Below are 17,881 nucleotides of genomic sequence, written 5' to 3' on the forward strand. Positions count from 1 at the left end.
CCGTACATTGATGTATTGATTTCGTGTTGCACACAATACGATATGTAGTATTGTACGGGACGTTTGTTAGGCCATAGTTTCAGCATATGCTGTTGATGTTATCCAGACGCCTACTGAACCTGAGGAGTGGAAAGCCATAGCCGATCATTCGCGGTTAAATGGCAATTTCCACGCGCCATTGGAGCTCTAGATGGAAATCATGTAGCCATACGATGTCCCAAGAACGGTGGCTCATTATACTATAACTAAAACGGTTACCATTCTGTTGTTCTGATGGCCCTGGTTGACGCCGATTACCAATTCATATATGTAAATATTGGATCGCAAGGAGGATGTTCCGGCACACAAATCTGGAATCAAAGCGACCTCAAGTTGGAAATCGAAAGGGGGTTGATTGGCATGCCAGAAGCAACACCTCTTCCAGGTGACGATAGACCAATAGGATACTATATCATCGCAGAGCAAGCCATTCTCACGACGAGTTCTTGAGAAGGACGAGCGAATTTTTAACTATCGCCTGTCTAGAGCCAGGAGAGTTGTGGAGAATGCTTTTGGTATTCTCGCTCAGCGATTCCGATGCTTAATGTCTATTCTGACACAAATTCCAGACAAGATTGAATCGATAGTTCCCGCATGCGTTTGTTACGCGCTGTTGCTGCCGCTTGCATGCTCTCTTTTTGGGAGGAATTTTGTGTATGACAATACAAGAGGCTGTTGGCGCAATGTTCAATCATAGTTCGTTCCTACCTGTCCGTACCAGCCCATCGCAATTCCCACTGCTTTGTAGCGGACCGTTCTAGTTCGTACTTACCCGTACTAGACCGTAGCGGATCCGTAGTTAGAGCCTACTTCTTCGCGTAGCATCGTACTTAATCGTACCAGACCGTAGCGGATTCGTAGTTTGATCGTACCGATTTGTGGCGCTACGTACTAAATCGCGTCGATCAGTAGCAGTCCGTACCTTTCCTTGTTCGTTTTCCAACATTTTGATGGTAGATTCGTTGAAATCCGTACTCACATCGTTGTGCTCCGTACTGAAATCGTAGCGGCCTACGAATTTTGACAATTTCGTAGTCATTCGTAGCCGATTGAATCGTAGCTCATTCGTAGCTCTGATTCGTGTCAGTGTGACCGAGGCATAATCTTATCAAGATCAGTGGCGTAGCTGCAATTAGGCCTACATTTTTTTTCTAAACATAAAAAAATAATAATGCTTTAACTTCGAAACACGCATTAAAAGGTTGACCCTGATGGGGGTGAGGTGTTATAAATCTGCATTTCATATTTACATAATCCTTAGACAATGGATTCTGGTCATGTTTAAAGGACATACCTTCCAATTATCAACTCTAGCTTTTTCTATGTGCATATATATTCTAGCTCGCTTCTTTTCAAGTGACTTGCTGTTACAAGTTTACATAGATCACATGTAGATTCACTAGTCTCCCTTTCAACACTACAATAAGTTGTAATTGATTATCGTTAGATTTTTAAGAAACATTCCAAATGATGTTTATGACCGCGGAAAATTAAAATGGAGCCCCCGTATCCCAATCCATTGACTGAATCCGGGTCGGTTCGGTCCCTTGATGCCGAACACAAACGTGCCGTTAAAGACAGCCAGTATTTTTGGAAAGAATTCCCATGGTTTGACTTGTGAATAAGTGGATTGTTACACTTTTGAATGTTTCTTTGTTCCATAATGTTTTAAAAGTTAGTTCTCTGGTATAAAAATAATACAGTAAAATTTAGTTCTCTGACATTGAGATAAAACAGTAAAATATCAAAGAAAAACAGGCCAAATTCTTATATTTTCTTATCTTATTATTTGTTTAGTTATGATTTAAATCTCACCACAGGCGTTATAGGATTTACAATTTTTCAGGGGGAGGACCACCGACCCCCCCCCCCTTTTAGCCGGGCCTACAGCTAAAAAATGCTAGCTACGCCCCTGAAGATATATCATCGCTGTAAATGCACTGCATGAAAATAAAACAATCCTCATTGTGGCAGATCTACGTACGAAGCGGTAAGCCCACTGCTCCGCGATATATAAACTGGACTCTGTCTTGTGTGAAGTTAAAAGATTTCGTGCATTTTTGCTTACGATGCAAACTCGTAACGAGTATTTAACAAAGGTAGCTAAGGGGTTAACGTCTTAGTTTTGCACATTGTACGTCATTAGCTCTAAACGATTCGGCTAAATAGCTAGATTGCCGGGATGCGCTTGGCTGCGGTTGTCCCAATTATTTGACATCGCAATAGAAAAGTGCATTCAAAACGTGTGATATATATAACCAACAAGGTTTACCAAACTACAAGTATTTCGCTACCTCTGTTAATTTGTATCTTAAGTTTACCTGAGCGAAAACTTCCTTAGCGAGTAAATTGCATACGCGTTTATGGCATCTACGATTAAAGGAGTAGATTTGATTTTAAAAATCATGACATATCAACATAACTGTGTCAGTAATCGGACTCTATGAGCGAGCGTGTTTTCATTTGAGCTGGTCAGCAAAAAACTTTAAAAGGCAGATAAGAAGACGTCGTGGATATTTATACTGATTACCATGGCAACGGTTCCGCCCCTCGTGTCGCTTACTAATGAGTGCCCACCAACTGCCAACCTTTCCGGACATGCCGTGTATGGGTAGGGAGTTGTTTTTTAATTAATCTTTTAAACGCCACATGCTTTTTTCTTACTGGAAATTAAATATTGTTTGTATTTTAATTATTCATAGAACAGAACTGACTTGTTATATGCTGGATGACATAATTACTAATGTTCTTAGCATTTGAATTATCATTGATGTACCCGTTTTATGCCCATAGTTGTTCAAACTGATCATTGTATTTGCTTTTTGTCAAGAAGTGTATTTCGTACTAATCGGATATTGTTTGTTTTCAGTAATTATTGATTTACTAGTCTTTTGTAATAAATTATCATAACGGAGCCACGTTCAGTGACACGTGTGGATCAGAACGGAACCACTTTCAGTGACACGTGTGGATCATTCATATCGCACGTTGAAACAAAATTTAGTTTTAAAGGGGCCGTCCAACAGAATTTGGCATGTATTGAAGCTTGTCATTAAATGCTTTATATTGATAAATTTAAACATTTGAACTAAAATCTCCAGTAGAAAAACAAGAATACAATTCAAAAAAAGGAAAAAAGTATCCCTCAACAGGGCTCGAATCACTGACCCCTGGAGTAAAAATTCTCCCGCCTAGACCACTCGACCATCCATGCTCATGCATAGAGGGGATGTATTTTTTTACCTATATAAGCAATCCTCGTAGTATCCCAAAATAACACGACAACAACAGAACTTTCCAAATTATTCAATCGATTCGCGTCGCACGACGCTTTATAATTTTCAGGTTTTCAAATCATCAAAAGATGCATATAATAGATATTTCAAAGCATGGTAAATGGTCAGTATTACCTATCCTCAAAAATATCATAACTAAAACGAAAATTTGCGAATCTGAAACAACTTTTTTTAATTGTGTCAATTTACCAAAACGTTGGACGGCCCCTTTAAGGTGTTAATACTATGAATACCCATATTGAAAAAGAAAATTGCCTGCACTTTAAAATATTGTATAGGTTCACTTCCATTGGAAGAAGACATCGAATAATCAACGAATGACCCTTTTCTGATGTTATTCCATCTAATATTTTCAACATCAATCTTGAACGTACACCTGTAATACAGCTAAGAAGCAATTTTAACTAGCAATTTTTCCTAACACATACATTTTGTCCCTTATACATCTGCCAAGTATCACTAAGGTAATAAAGTCATTATTTTTATTTTTTTTTATTTTTTTTCTCTCGATTGTTGAGATGATTTTAAATATCATGCTCAACTATGTTGTCACACATGTATTTTTTGTTGTTGTGGTATCGAGTTCGACTCAACCCTGAGTCGAAGGTTATAGACCAGGTTGACCGCGTTGGTTAATTTTCCGCGGTCATAGTGAAACTATAAAGGTTATAGTGAGATTTGATTTTTGTGTTTTGCTGACGGCATTTGAAGAGCTCAAGGGCGTTTAGACTCAAGTTTCATTTTCTGATAATGATAGAGGCACCATTTGAGTACACAGTGTGCACTTAACTTTGCTCATTTTCTTTTAATATCCAAAATTGTTCATAATACAGACAATTATTAAATGAACAACATTTTGAGTGACAGCTGAAAGTTTGTGAACAAGTAATAGCAAAATGGCATAAATCATACCTATTGGTTTTATTCAGTAAAATTAATAAATTGTTAAAACGTGTTTTTATAATTTATCATTTTACTATTTTTTACAATATATTCTTTAAATTAAATTTAAAAAATACAACAACAATATGTTATGAATCTTGAAAATCTACAGTATATAACAGAAATGAAGTTATAATTATCAATGTACTGGATGTGAGTTATTTTTCATGATCGTTAGAAAGTGTAAGAGTTGCATTGGATTCTATATATTTTTTATGTGATGTTACTTTTTTTACATTGTATGATAAAAATGAGGAATTGTAACTTACAACTAAAAAAAAGAACCATCTTATGCTCATGATGAAAAGTGAACTTTCAATACATTGTATCTTTATACTGCTACTACTACTGAATATGACTGCGATTATTTCATTAATATTAAATGATCATTTCACGAGAGGGCCACTACGTATACCTAATTTTAATAATCAACTCCTTAAAAGTATATCTGGTTCTATTTTGACTAAAATGTATTATTTTTTTAATTGGGTCGTATAACCACGGCGGATGGTTCTGCTGTCGTTGTTTTTGCTTGAATAAAGCAAAATCCGAATGTATCATGTTTGAAATGCAGTTCACGATATATTTATGCTAACTATTAGTAACGTCTGATCATTAAACGACCATGAACTTTTTTTACTGTTGTCGTTCACAGGTGGTTAGCGTGTGGCTATGATATTAATTAGTGAAAACATCATTTTGAATGATAAATAATCATATTATAACGAAAAATTAACTTTTCTGAAAAAAAAATATTTCACTATCAAATATATATATATATATTTGATAGTGAAATATTTTTTTTCAGAAAAGTTAATTTTTCGTTATAATATGATTATTTATCATTCAAAATGATGTTTTCACTAATTAATAGCATAGCCACACGCTAACCACCTGTGTTGTCGTTGTGCAACTACCAATTTGCTTTTTTTTTCAATGAATACGTAATTTTACATGCAGCAAATTTCCTCGCATCCCGGGTTACTAGTATTCGGCTTAATGTGAAAACAACTTCAACAACATTTGTATCAAACTATTCATAACACTTCATTATTCAGTTACCCATTGAGGTCGCTTGATATGTGTCAAATGAACTTTTAAATTTCAATAGCCAATAAAACCGGATGGGATCGGTTACACTTTGCTGCACGTTTTTATGTCACATCTCGTCATGACCTTCAACATCGTGTTGTGTCAAATTCTGGAAGAAATAAATAGACACAAAAATCGAACCTTATGCCGATACAGACTAATAGAATGACAGTAATTGTTCAAGACTGAATACTATGCAATTAGGTTGTCACCCATAAGTGACAATAAAAATTACACATTTGCACACGTTCATGCATTCATTACCTTAACGAAAATATGTGATGAATTTATCTCTACAATATTCGCACGGCATGTGTTTCAATTATGCCTGAAATCATTGAAAATCGATTGACCTAATTAAAAATAGTATCCGCACTGCCGTGTTTAACATTCTTTTTATATTTCGATTAGGATCACCAAATGTATTGACGATTACTTTTTAAAAATTTCAATATACATCACAGGTATTGAAATTGTCTATTACCCTTTTCCATAAGTTTATACGCCTTTGTTGCCCTATAACAAACAGACAAATCGACCGCAGGACAAACCAACCAGCGAATGGACAGACGGACAGACGGACGGACGGACGGGCGGGCGGGCGGACGGACGGACGAACAGACAGACAGACAGACAGACAGACAGACAGACAGACAGACAGACAGACAGACAGACAGACAGACAGACAGACAGACAGACAGACAGACAGACAGACAGACAGACAGACAGACAAACAGACAGACAGACAGGCAGGCAGGCAGGCATGCAGGCAGGCAGGCAGGCGGATACAATGTTAAAGGAAAATGCGTTTCATTAAATCATTCAAAAGACAAGCATGTTTAAAGGAACTTCCGTTTCCATTAAACCAATCATGACGAATAGAGTTTATAAGAGAACCTGCGTTTCCATTAAACCAATCAAATAGCAGAGCGTATTTTGAGGAAACGTTCCTTTCTATTTTACCAATCAAGAAGCATAGCTTTTTTAGGGACATGGCTTACCATTTAAATCAACGTACGTTTTCATTAAATCAGTCAGGAAGCTACGGAATACCCTTAGGGCCATCGTGGTTACACATTAAAATCCAGAGTGCGACAATGCGATAGTACGATGACGACAGGCGACAATACGATGACGAGAGTGCGACAATACGATGGCGACAGTCCGATAGTATGATGGCGACAGTGCGACCATTCGATAGTACGATGACGACAGTGCGACAATACGATGACGACAGTGCGACAATACGATGGCGACTATAAGACAATGCGATATTGCGATAATACGATGACGACAGTGCGACAATACGATGACGACAGTGTGATAGTACAATGGCGACAGTGCGATAGCACGATGGCGACAATACGATGGCGACAGTGCGACAATACGATGGCGACAGTGCGATAGTACGATGTCGACAATGCGATAATACGATGACAACAGTACGATGACGCGATAGTACAATGGCGACAATGCGATGATACGATTGCGACAGGACGATATGACTATCGCATTGTCGCAATCGTACTATCGCCATCGTATTGTCGCACTGTCGCATTGTCGTCATCGAACTATCAAGTTGTCGCATTGTCGCCATCGTACTACCGCATTGTCGCCATCGTACGATGACGACAGTGCGACAATACGATGGCGACAGGGCGATAATACGATGGCGAATATAAGACAATGCGATAGTGCGCGATAGTGCGATAATACGATGACGCCAGTGCGACAATACGATGACGACAGTGTGATAGTACGATGGCGTCAGTGCGATAGTACGATGGCAACAATGCGATAGTGCGATAATAAGATGACGACAGTGCGACAATACGATGGCGACAGTGCGATAGTACGATGGCGACAATGCGATAATACGATGACAACAGTACGATAACGCGATAGTACAATGGCGACATCGTACTATCGCACTGTCGCCCTCGTATTGTCGCACTGTCGCCATCGAACAATCGAGTTGTCGCATTGTCGCCATCGTACTACCGCGACAACGCATTGTCGCCATCGTACTCTCGCATTGTCGCCATCGCACTATCGCATTGTCGCCATCGTTCTATCGCACTATCGCATTGTCGCCCTCTGGATTTTAATGTGTAACCACGAGACATTGTCACTAACGGTATTCCGTAGGAAGCAGAGCCCATTTTAGTTTTTCGACTTAAATATATCAATACATCGGATTCCGAAGTAAGCGTTTCTGTTTCAGGACCATCCCGCCCGTGTTTGAGCGACACGAGGCGGCGCTGTTGCTGATCCTGGGCTTTGGCGGCGTGTCTGTTGTCCTTGCAATGCTGCATGGGCAGGTACGGAAGCGCGTCTTCCATGACGACAACAACGTGGACACGGCGTTCGACGCCGGCGGCCGTGTGAGCACCAGCCTGACCGCCGTCACTGTGGCATCGCAGTTTCTGTGGCCCGGCGATATCCTCCAGAGCTCAACAATCACCGTCAAGGTAAGAGTAGTTGTGTATCCCGAATTCGAAATGTCTATTTCATTAATTTGTAAATACGGGTAGATGCTGTATTGAGTCAGTGTATGTTGGGTTAGTACTGTAGACTCATGTTTATGTATTTTATGCAATACTAGCATTGTTAATAAGGTCAGTAGGGAAAGACGGGCAGACAACATAAATGTCACGACCAAGATTTAAATAAAATATGCAAAAACACGAGCGCATTATTGACAAATATGATTTTACTCCATCATGTGCATGTAAGTGGTCAATGTTCTACTGTTAGAGGTCTAACATTTTAGAGTGGTATATCCGGTCCACTGTGGTACACGGTCGGAGCAGTCATAAATATTGCCCTATTTCCCATCGTGTCTGTATACCTGAAAACAAGAGCCCCGGGCGCAAAAACCTACCTCCAGGTAAGTACATTCCATTGCCTCGAGTGTGCTTTACTACAAGTGTGCAAATCGGTTTTCGTTGAATTATGTTTTCCATTATATAGTGTTACGATGTGTTTGGGTTATATCACTTGACAGAGGGACATATTTCCTCATGAAAATATGTTTATCCCCCCTATGTCCTGTGATGATATTAAGGTTATCCGAAAACAAAGCATACATTATTTATGACATTAAAAGTGGTCCAACCAATCAAATAATTTTAGGAATCTCAATGATATTTTCCCAATACTTCGTAACAAATCACACACTTTCAAAATAACTAGCATAAGAACATACAGAAAAATAAACATCAAAGGTTGCAGATTGGGTTCGCGCATGATGGACAGGCCTCGTGGTGCTGGCATAACGTGTATGTATACACATTTTCAGATCATGTACGCGCGGTATGGGCGTGCGGCGCACATCCTATTCATAGCGATGGCTCTGATGGTGAATCTATGCGTGATTTCCACCCTCGTCGTCGCCGGCGTGGCCACCATAAAGGCCGCCACCATCGACGCATCCGACGAGTTCTGCGTAGTCATCATCGCCGTCCTGTTTGGATCCTACTCTTTCATAGGCAAAGTCACACATTCGAAGATGATCATGTGTCCATTTCTATAAATCAAAGCGCTGATAGCGTAGAAAGACTGATGTAAAGTTGACTGATATCCATGATTGTTCTTTTGCCCGGCTTTACGTTCGAACTTTTGTTTTTAGTTATACTCATTATATTTACATAGGCGTACATATAGCTGAGGATGGCGTCATACTGATGCCATATTATACAATGTATAGAAATGTTGTATGTTGTTTAGGTGGCCTAGGAACAACATTCTACGTGTCGTATTTCAACGCCGTCCTGATATTCTCCATTCTGATTGCGCTCAACGTGAAGATATTGTACTCGTCAGATTCCACAACGGGTGGCGGTAACATTAAGAACCTGTATGCACACATTCAGTGTTTGCAAGGGCCGACAGGAAACGAGAATAGGAGCTATTTGACATTCCGGTATTTTGTACCCACAATAATGTGTGATTATACTAGTAATTCAGTCTTTCTAAGTATGTGTACAATTATTTAATAGCTTTATACTTCGAAATTAACATGCCTTATCTTGATGTGGATGTACGCTATTTTAATGCTAATGGACACACTTATTATAAACCTGTAATCCATGCAGGTGGTCTACAAACACCGTCTATTTGTCAACTTCAGGTCAGAGAACGGTTTTGTGTACGCCTTCATGGGGCTGTGCGTGACCGCATCTCTCACATACTGCGACCAAGGTATGTGCACTAAAATTATGTAGGCAATTTAAGTTATAAATGCGTTCGAAATTATACAGTTATTTTAAATTTTAACTTTTGTGAGTTTCTAGATGACAAACGTGTTCAAGACTTCAGGTTTATTCAAGATTTTTGTCCCAACAACAAGATATGGAGTTAACAGTGCTGAAATTTACAAATAACACATTTCACTAATAGTACACATTCAGATGTATCTAAACATATATCCGTGTAGTCATATATTGTATTATTTATTTAATAACACATACTTAAAACGAATTATATTATGAAAACAAAACTGTGACTGCCTAAACATCATCGGCCATGTATTAATAATTAATACAAAAAAATACTGTAATCTCAGTTTTGAACTCACTAGCACAGGCTGCTAACACTCAAACCGTTTAGGTGGTCAAGGTTGATAAAGGGCGGGTTTTAAGGTTATAGAAGGTTACATTCATAATGTGTGGAACAAATCGACAAATTCAATCGAATAAACCTTTGTCACGACTCAAACAATATTGCTTAATAGAAACAAGTCAATAAAGAATCAATACAACCATTCGAAGACTCTCTTCTTACATGTTCAACTTTGGATTTCTTAAGATTTGTTTTGTTTTGTTAAATGTCTAGAATTACACATTGACGAGATGAAGGAAGCGGAAGTGCAAAAACACATCCGAAAGTTCATCTAATTACTCAAAAGTAACAAAACTGCCAAAAGCTGCTTATTTGCAAAAATGACGAAAAGCATATGGGGGTAACACAATTATCTCATACTGCATGGTTGTTGCAAATATTAAACACACACACAGTTAACTCGACTAAGATGTCACCTATATCAGTGTACAGTAACCTCTTTCACTTCCTACAAAATATCGAAGAATTACGTGTTTTTTTTCTCATTGAACGCAACTCAAGGTAATTGCCTACATATATTAACTTATATAACAGTTGCAGTTAGGAATGGGCAAACCTTATTCAAACGATTTTTTTTTTAATCGAACAACATCACCGGCTTTGCTTTGACGATAGTGATTTACTTTAAACTTGTCAATTGTTAGCATCGGCCTACCTCTGGTTATATTGCGCTGCTTATATTGACCGTATTGATGACTACCGGTACTCGCCTCTCTATGTAGCCGCCTGGCAGAGCCGCATCGCCGCTAAGCCGCTACAGGGCGTCCTCGGCTTCTTCATCGCCGCCTTCATCTGGTTCGCCATTCCCATTTCCATCTCCACTTCCGCCGGGCTCGCCTACATCGCCATGGCCGCCACCAACACGACGAGCGTTCTGTCGCCTTCTGACATCAACGCAGGTTTTATAGCATGTTAATGCCATCAAACAAAGTAATCGGCATTAAGCAATACGCTTGTCCGTTCGTACGTCCCGAAACATTTTTTCTGCACTGTAACGTCTTCATTTATTGAGCTGTTTTTAAAATATCTTTGCTATAAATCGTAACCATGTATCGCCGCCGTGATGCGCGCAACGCTTGAGTCTCTAGCTCAAAGGGAAATTGTCCCACTTAGATGTCAAATATAACCGTAATACAGTGCATATTTTTTCGGACTATAACGTTATAATTTTTCCACCTGAAAGGTCAAGGTCACACCTAGGGGTAAAATGTACGACATTGCTTATTTATAGCTCGCACGGACTTCAAATTATCATTTTTCGGTAATTAATAAAAAAAGTATCACCGTGTAGAAAAATTCAGTTAAAGCTCAAGTAAACACAACCTAAGAATTTTTTTTTCTTTTATTGATAAAATTGATAAAATGAAAAAGTGTTTATAAAACTATTTATCTAACAAATCGAAAAAGCTGAATAACAAACATATCATTTAAAATACACTGCACATTTGTTATTTATTGCACAGTTGCAAGATGTTTCATGTTGCTGAAAGTTCGAAATAATGTGAAGGCACTAATTTTATTCAAGTTTTGTAATTAATATTATCATTATATACGATTTTTCTAAATATCATAATTCTGTTAGTAAATAATTCAAATGTTTTTTTATAAGACAATCCGCGAACAAGTCCTTTTAAACGACAACCAAATGCATCAACAAAATGAAACCGATTTTGTCCCGGATGCAGGCCTCGTGACGCCGTTCATGGCCGAGCGGTTGCTAGGAGACCTGGGTAGCGTGCTCATTCTCACCATGATCGCCATGACCCTGATGAGCACTGGCTCTGGCGAGGTGATGGCGGTGTCTTCCATCATCGTGTACGACATCTACCAGATCTACGTATACCCGTTCAGGTAATGCTATTACCACAATTGCATCGAAAGTAAATTTCTACTTGATGCGCTTTCAGGTTCGTTTCCTGATTAGGACAGGTACGACCCCGAAAATTAAAAATCCAAAAAATCTTCAGAAGTGACGTTCTAAACGTCAATATTTTAAACCGAATCAAATATGATTGCTTGACGGAGATAATAAAGATTAATATTCCGCGCTTGAAATGTCGATATTTTAAGTATTTAAAAAAAGTAAGAATGTAAGAATTACACAGTATTTCATTTTCCCTTTAAATTCAATGCTAAATCTTTTTATTTATTTTGATCGTTAGCGGCCGCGGGACTGCAACGAAAGTTGAATATAACTGAAATTTTTACGGGGACCGCACATAATTAAGTGTGAAGTAAGGGTACCATGATTTATGTATCATTCTACGTGTTAAAAATGTGAACGCTTGAGCGTGAACACTTTTTTCATTCAATGTCACAAAGTTTCAGTTTTTAATCAAACATGACAGAGTTTCGAAATCGGCCGAGATATCATTTGGAGAAATGTTCTTACCAATTTTTAAAACGATTTGGCAAGAAATGTGACCCTATAAGTGCTTAAGAGGTACATATTTACAAAATTCAATGTCTGTTCAAATGTATTTTAAAATTTAATTTCGATGAAACATAACACATTAAATTCATGAAAGTTCAGGACGCCCTTTCGTGCATCCTGTGTGGGAAGACCCGACCTGTTGATGGCGCTGCCGCGGACTCCAGCACGTGCTCCTGCCCGGGCGTGCTGACCTGTGACCCCTGTCGGCGCGACCTCGAGTCATCCACCGAGCGACAGGAAGGCAGCAAATATGAACACAAGCAAGTACTGGATATAAAATGAAACGACCTATCTTATGTAAGACGTTACTGGAATATCTGATTAACTTAATTCAGACGTGAATTTGGTTGTGTCTGTGGGAAGATTACTAATTGGAAAGGATAGTGAGTATATGGGCCTATCAGAAATAAATATTTCGTTTGTTTAGTAATGTATCGATTTATTTAGCCAACCACATATTCGAGGCGTGGTGTTTGACATATATATCTACTAATTATCTGACTGACATATTCGATTAGTGGTCTGACAAATATACATACTTTGATATGCACAGGGCACATCTGGGGTGATTTCTGACTGACATATTTGTTCTGACTTGCATGCGGATATTGTGCGATATTTGACTTGCGTGTGTTGTAATATCTGACTGACATATATGTTTTGATGCATGACTTCCATTTATGGTATGATTTCAGACTTGCACATATGTTGTGATGTTTGACTGACATATGAAGGGTAATGCCTAACTTGCATATATGTTGGTGTATCTGATAAGTATATCTGTTGTGATGTCTCACTAGCATATACATGTCATATCTTACTGCCATGTCTGATGTGATGTTGGACTTAAAATATCTGGCATGATGTTTGAATATTGCATATGGGGCAATGTCTATCTAGCATATCTAACAGATGTCCGAGTAGCATGTGGGACACATCTGGTGCAATTTCAGACGAAAATACCAATTATGATATCTGACTGAAATGTCTGGTGTCATGTCTGAAAAAACAACATAACCGGTATCATGTTTGATTGTTATATCTAACGTGATTTGTATCTGACATCTGAATTAGTGTCTATCTGAGATATAAAAGTCATGTTGATAAGTTGTGACGTCTGATTGGCATCCCGTGAGATGACAACATCAACATCTCACATACATTTTCTGAAGTGATGTGAACTTCTGATGTAATGTCTGACTTCCATACCAAGAGTAATTTCTGACTGACGCATATACTGTGATTTCTTGCTGTCATATATTGCATGATGTTCGACTGACATATTCGGTGTTTTGTGTGACCGTCATATTTGATGCAATACTACGTTTGTAGAAATATATAATACATGTTACTTAATAAGTGCGTCGCCGGGCAAATCGATGGTATGTCAGACTGACACACTTGGTGCGATTTCTGACTGGTGTGGCTTGGTGTATATACGTTATTTTGTCGTTGTTATGCAACATTGACAACTGATCGGATTTATTGTACATCTTTTGACATACTACTATATCACGTATACATCACATTAAAAAATTATTATTTTTAACAAAACCATTACAGAAAAACCTTTATGTTTGGCACTGTTTATGTGCATGCAATGACGAAATGAAGCAGTAGTTGCCGCTTGACAATATTCGCGTTTGAATTAAACGCTAAAGTATTACCACCAAAGCAAATAGCAAATCTTCATGATAGTCTATTGTGTTCATAGGCGTGTGCTATACTAAATGTAGACTGTACTTGCAGGCATTATACGTGTCCGCACCACGGACTGTACCGGCAGTACCAGCAGGACATGCTGTCTTACAAGAGCTGGTGCATCCTCTGGGTCACAGTTGCGATCGTACCTCTTGGTATGTACATCATGTGTACATGTAATGTTCAATGGATTAATTTTCTTGACTACGGTTGTTTGTTTCAGGTAGATTTTGCCGTACAGAGCGCTTTGAACATTTAGTTGTACATAATACACACTCACATGTATTCTTATTGATTCTGTCTGTGTATTCGTGGCAGGTGTGGTCGTACAGATGAGCGGTTTGGACCTGAACTGGGTGATGCTAAACGGCTTTATCCTCACGCTGCCCTGTTTTCCCGTCGTCCTCTCTATATTCTGGAGCAAAACCACCAGGCACGGCGTCATTGCCGGTAGAACAGTTAGAGTCATATTATTAATTTTACAAATTACCCTCGTTAGGATTTTAAGACCTACATTTAGATTATAAAATTTTCGAATGAAGCAGTTGTGCCTATGTCAAAGAAGCTCTCTCAAAAGCAATCATATCCAAATTAATGTGAAATATTTTGCAATCCTCCCATTTGGTCGTGACTCTTGTAAATATCATTATTTTAAGCGGTTACACATTTATATACGAACAAGCCGAGGGACTATTTTTAATACATTCAGAAGAGATAATGTTTATTTTTAGATAAGAAATGCTCATCAATAATTTCAGAATAGCTTGGTTCGGTTTGGTGTGTTGGAGTTAAACTTTCGGTGCTAAATACCGGGTCTGTCTTCAGTAAGCTTTCCTGAAAACAGTCCTATATTTTATTATATTTGAACAAACATATGTGTGAGCACATAAAAGTCGTATATTGTCAATGGTTGTCGCCCTTGAATAAGTGTATCACACCCAATGAACACATGTTCAGGAAAGCTTGCTGTGTTGTGTGTTTAAGGGGCCGTGTGTGGCCTGCTGGGCGGAGTAGGGGCGCTGCTCGGAGCGGCATCCACGTACCCGGGTGGCCTGCAGCCCTTCTTAAAAAACACCTCTGAGAACGTGTCCGTCATGGCAGGGGCCGGCACTAGCATTGGTATGTAGAGACACCACACGATTAGTCTCACTTTAAAATAACAATGTTATACTCAAGTTAAAATGCGCAATGATGTGACAACCACCTTACACTTGAACAATTATCGTATTATTGTCTGGTGTTCCAGGTGTGAGTTTCGTGGTGTGTTTTGTCGTATCACTGCTTACGCACAAAATACGGACCGATTCAGATGTTGAAAACGAATGGCGTAAGCTCCGTGATATTGACAACCCTCTGCACCCCTGGTCCGAGCTTTACACGGAGGACATTCCAGACCTGGCGGTAGGAGAAAGGCCGAGCGTAAAGCGCCTTGAGCAAGCGTTCGGCCGGGCCCGCATCGCTGCGTACGTCGGCGGTCTCGCCACCGTCGTGCTGTGCGCGGGAGTGGTTCCCGGCGTAATGATCAGCTTGCACGTGCTGACCGAGACCCAGTTCACGGTGTGGACACACGTTTTGCAGTGGTTCTGTTTCTCTATGGCGGCGGTTGTGGTCGTGGTGGCACCAGTCGAAGAGGTCATTCAGGTGGTGCGACGAGTGAGAGCAAATAATCGCGAGCGTTGTCGTGAGGAAGCCGCAAAATACGCATACAGTCAACGGACAATAAACAATGCGGATTAGATAAATACTTAAACTCACGCAAGGTGTTATATGAAAGAATTAATTTCACATTCAACGCGTAAAATAAATATAAACGAGAGCTATCAGTGAATTCGAGTTATACCTCCACATACCGTTGTGACTTAGATTGGGCCTACAAGGGCAGTATTTTGACATTAGATCTACATGTATGACTTTGAACTTAGTAGCCATTAATTATTTCAATGCGCACAACTGATAATTGCACTTACGTGAACAATTGTGCGTAACTGATAAAAAAATGGCGAAAAATCACACAGAACAAAATAACTGAACACTTGTGCAAAAATTCAAGATATACAACCAAATCAAGCCATTTTGCATTTTATCGATCACTTGTGCGTTATGTTTGATAAACACATATACCAAAGGCTACTCATTGATGATATAGGTGGACAAAGAAAAATCATAAGTAGCATGTACGTAAGTACCATTGTGGTTAAGCTGGAATGTTTGTGTTAGACATAGGTGGATAAAGGAAAATCATAAGTAGCATGTACGTAAGTACCATTGTGGTTTAGCTGGAATGTTTGTGTTAGACATAGGTGGATAAAGGAAAATCATAAGAAGCATGTACGTAAGTACCATTGTGGTTAAGCTGGAATGTTTGTGTTAGACATAGGTGGATTAAGGAAAATCATAAGTAGCATGTACGTAAGTACCATTGTGGTTAAGCTGGAATGTTTGTGTTAGACATAGGTGGATTAAGGAAAATCATAAGTAGCATGTACGTAAGTACCATTGTGGTTAAGCTGGAATGTTTGTGTTAGACATAGGTGGATTAAGGAAAATCATAAGTAGCATGTACGTAAGTACCATTGTGGTTAAGCTGGAATGTTTGTGTTAGACATAGGTGGATTAAGGAAAATCATAAGTAGCATGTACGTAAGTACCATTGTGGTTAAGCTGGAATGTTTGTGTTAGACATAGGTGGATAAAGGAAAATCATAATAAGCATGTACGTAAGTACCATTGTGGTTTAGCTGGAATGTTTGTGTTAGACAGAAGGATGCACTCTTCTTAATCAAGAAAATTAAACAATATTCATAGTACAAAGTAGGTCCTGATCTATGTCAACGTTTGGTGATATTGTATAGGAGTATCAAAGATTTTAAGCAATTTTCATGTCAAGGTCAAACTTTGATTATATGATATTGTTTGATAATTAATAGAAGAAAGCAACAGCTGTCGAAGAGTTGTAGCAAGCGGGATTGGAACTAGACTAAACGGAAAAACGACCTAACGACTCTTTGACGTTTACCAAAGACTTTTCAACTGACGTTACTCGATTTCAATTGGCGAGTTACCCTTTCCGTGTATACGGTGGTTTACAACTGTGTGTGGCATGATTGGATTTCAATTTGAAATAGCGCAAACGATCCGTAGTGCTTCATACAAAGACCGTGGCATTCGCTTGAAGATGCAAGTTACATTCGGTTCAAACAGTGTGTGCATAATAGTGTGCATATACCTTATATTGATATTGAGAATCTTGCTGTGTATGAACGGTCTACACATTGATAGTGCATGATGGTTTGTAGGAATGAATTACCATACATGTTTTTCATACCTTGATGTTGTGTTGCGCCTAACAACCATCTTGCTCACTTTAAAGAGTCAATGTCACACTTGACACATAACGTTTGTGCATGTTCATATTATGAATGTAGTTTTCACGGTTGTTACCATTTAACGTATAAATGTTTAAGGTGCCAGAAAAGGAAACTTGGTTTTTATCAGTTAAATTCTGGTGATTATAAAAATGAAAAATTTACAATTAAACAAATCCAAGTTGAACCCATCAGTCACTTTTATTCAATTTTTTATTTAAATTTTATATTCCAATTGTGCATGCTTATCCAAATATGTAGATGCAATTTTAATAATTAAATTAAACAATGTTATTATTTAAATACTCAAACATTTACATTTGAAAAAAAAAATTAAGTTGCTATTTCGGCGTAAATCTAACATCTTTCTAATGAGCTCAGAAATGGCA

The 17,881-nt window shown here is 38.6% G+C and overlaps 1 protein-coding gene across 1 annotated transcript; it reads left to right on the top strand.

The window, feature by feature from the left end:
• Window positions 1-2,021: 2,021 nt before the first annotated feature.
• LOC127878757 (uncharacterized) lies at window positions 2,022-17,679 on the top strand. The gene is made up of 13 exons (XM_052425285.1): window positions 2,022-2,650; window positions 7,594-7,840; window positions 8,143-8,259; window positions 8,671-8,860; window positions 9,099-9,294; window positions 9,502-9,572; window positions 10,715-10,891; window positions 11,678-11,843; window positions 12,510-12,686; window positions 14,176-14,282; window positions 14,446-14,577; window positions 15,112-15,246; window positions 15,374-17,679. The coding sequence occupies exons 1-13, from the start codon at window positions 2,571-2,573 to the stop codon at window positions 15,862-15,864; spliced, it is 2,286 nt and encodes a 761-aa protein (XP_052281245.1). The 5' UTR covers window positions 2,022-2,570; the 3' UTR covers window positions 15,865-17,679.
• Window positions 17,680-17,881: the final 202 nt, after the last annotated feature.

Source organism: Dreissena polymorpha, chromosome 4, assembly GCF_020536995.1.
Source record: "Dreissena polymorpha isolate Duluth1 chromosome 4, UMN_Dpol_1.0, whole genome shotgun sequence".
NCBI classification, from domain to species: domain Eukaryota; kingdom Metazoa; phylum Mollusca; class Bivalvia; order Myida; family Dreissenidae; genus Dreissena; species Dreissena polymorpha.

What these genes read in the sequence shown, in the direction of transcription:
- LOC127878757 (XM_052425285.1), top strand. Translation starts at nt 2,571, where the DNA reads ATGGCAACGGTTCCGCCCCTCGTGTCGCTTACTAATGAGTGCCCACCA. An exon ending in GCCTTCTGACATCAACGCAG is followed by an intron (nt 10,892 to 11,677) that starts GTTTTATAGCAT and finishes TCCCGGATGCAG; the next exon opens with GCCTCGTGACGCCGTTCATG. An exon ending in AGGGGCCGGCACTAGCATTG is followed by an intron (nt 15,247 to 15,373) that starts GTATGTAGAGAC and finishes CTGGTGTTCCAG; the next exon opens with GTGTGAGTTTCGTGGTGTGT.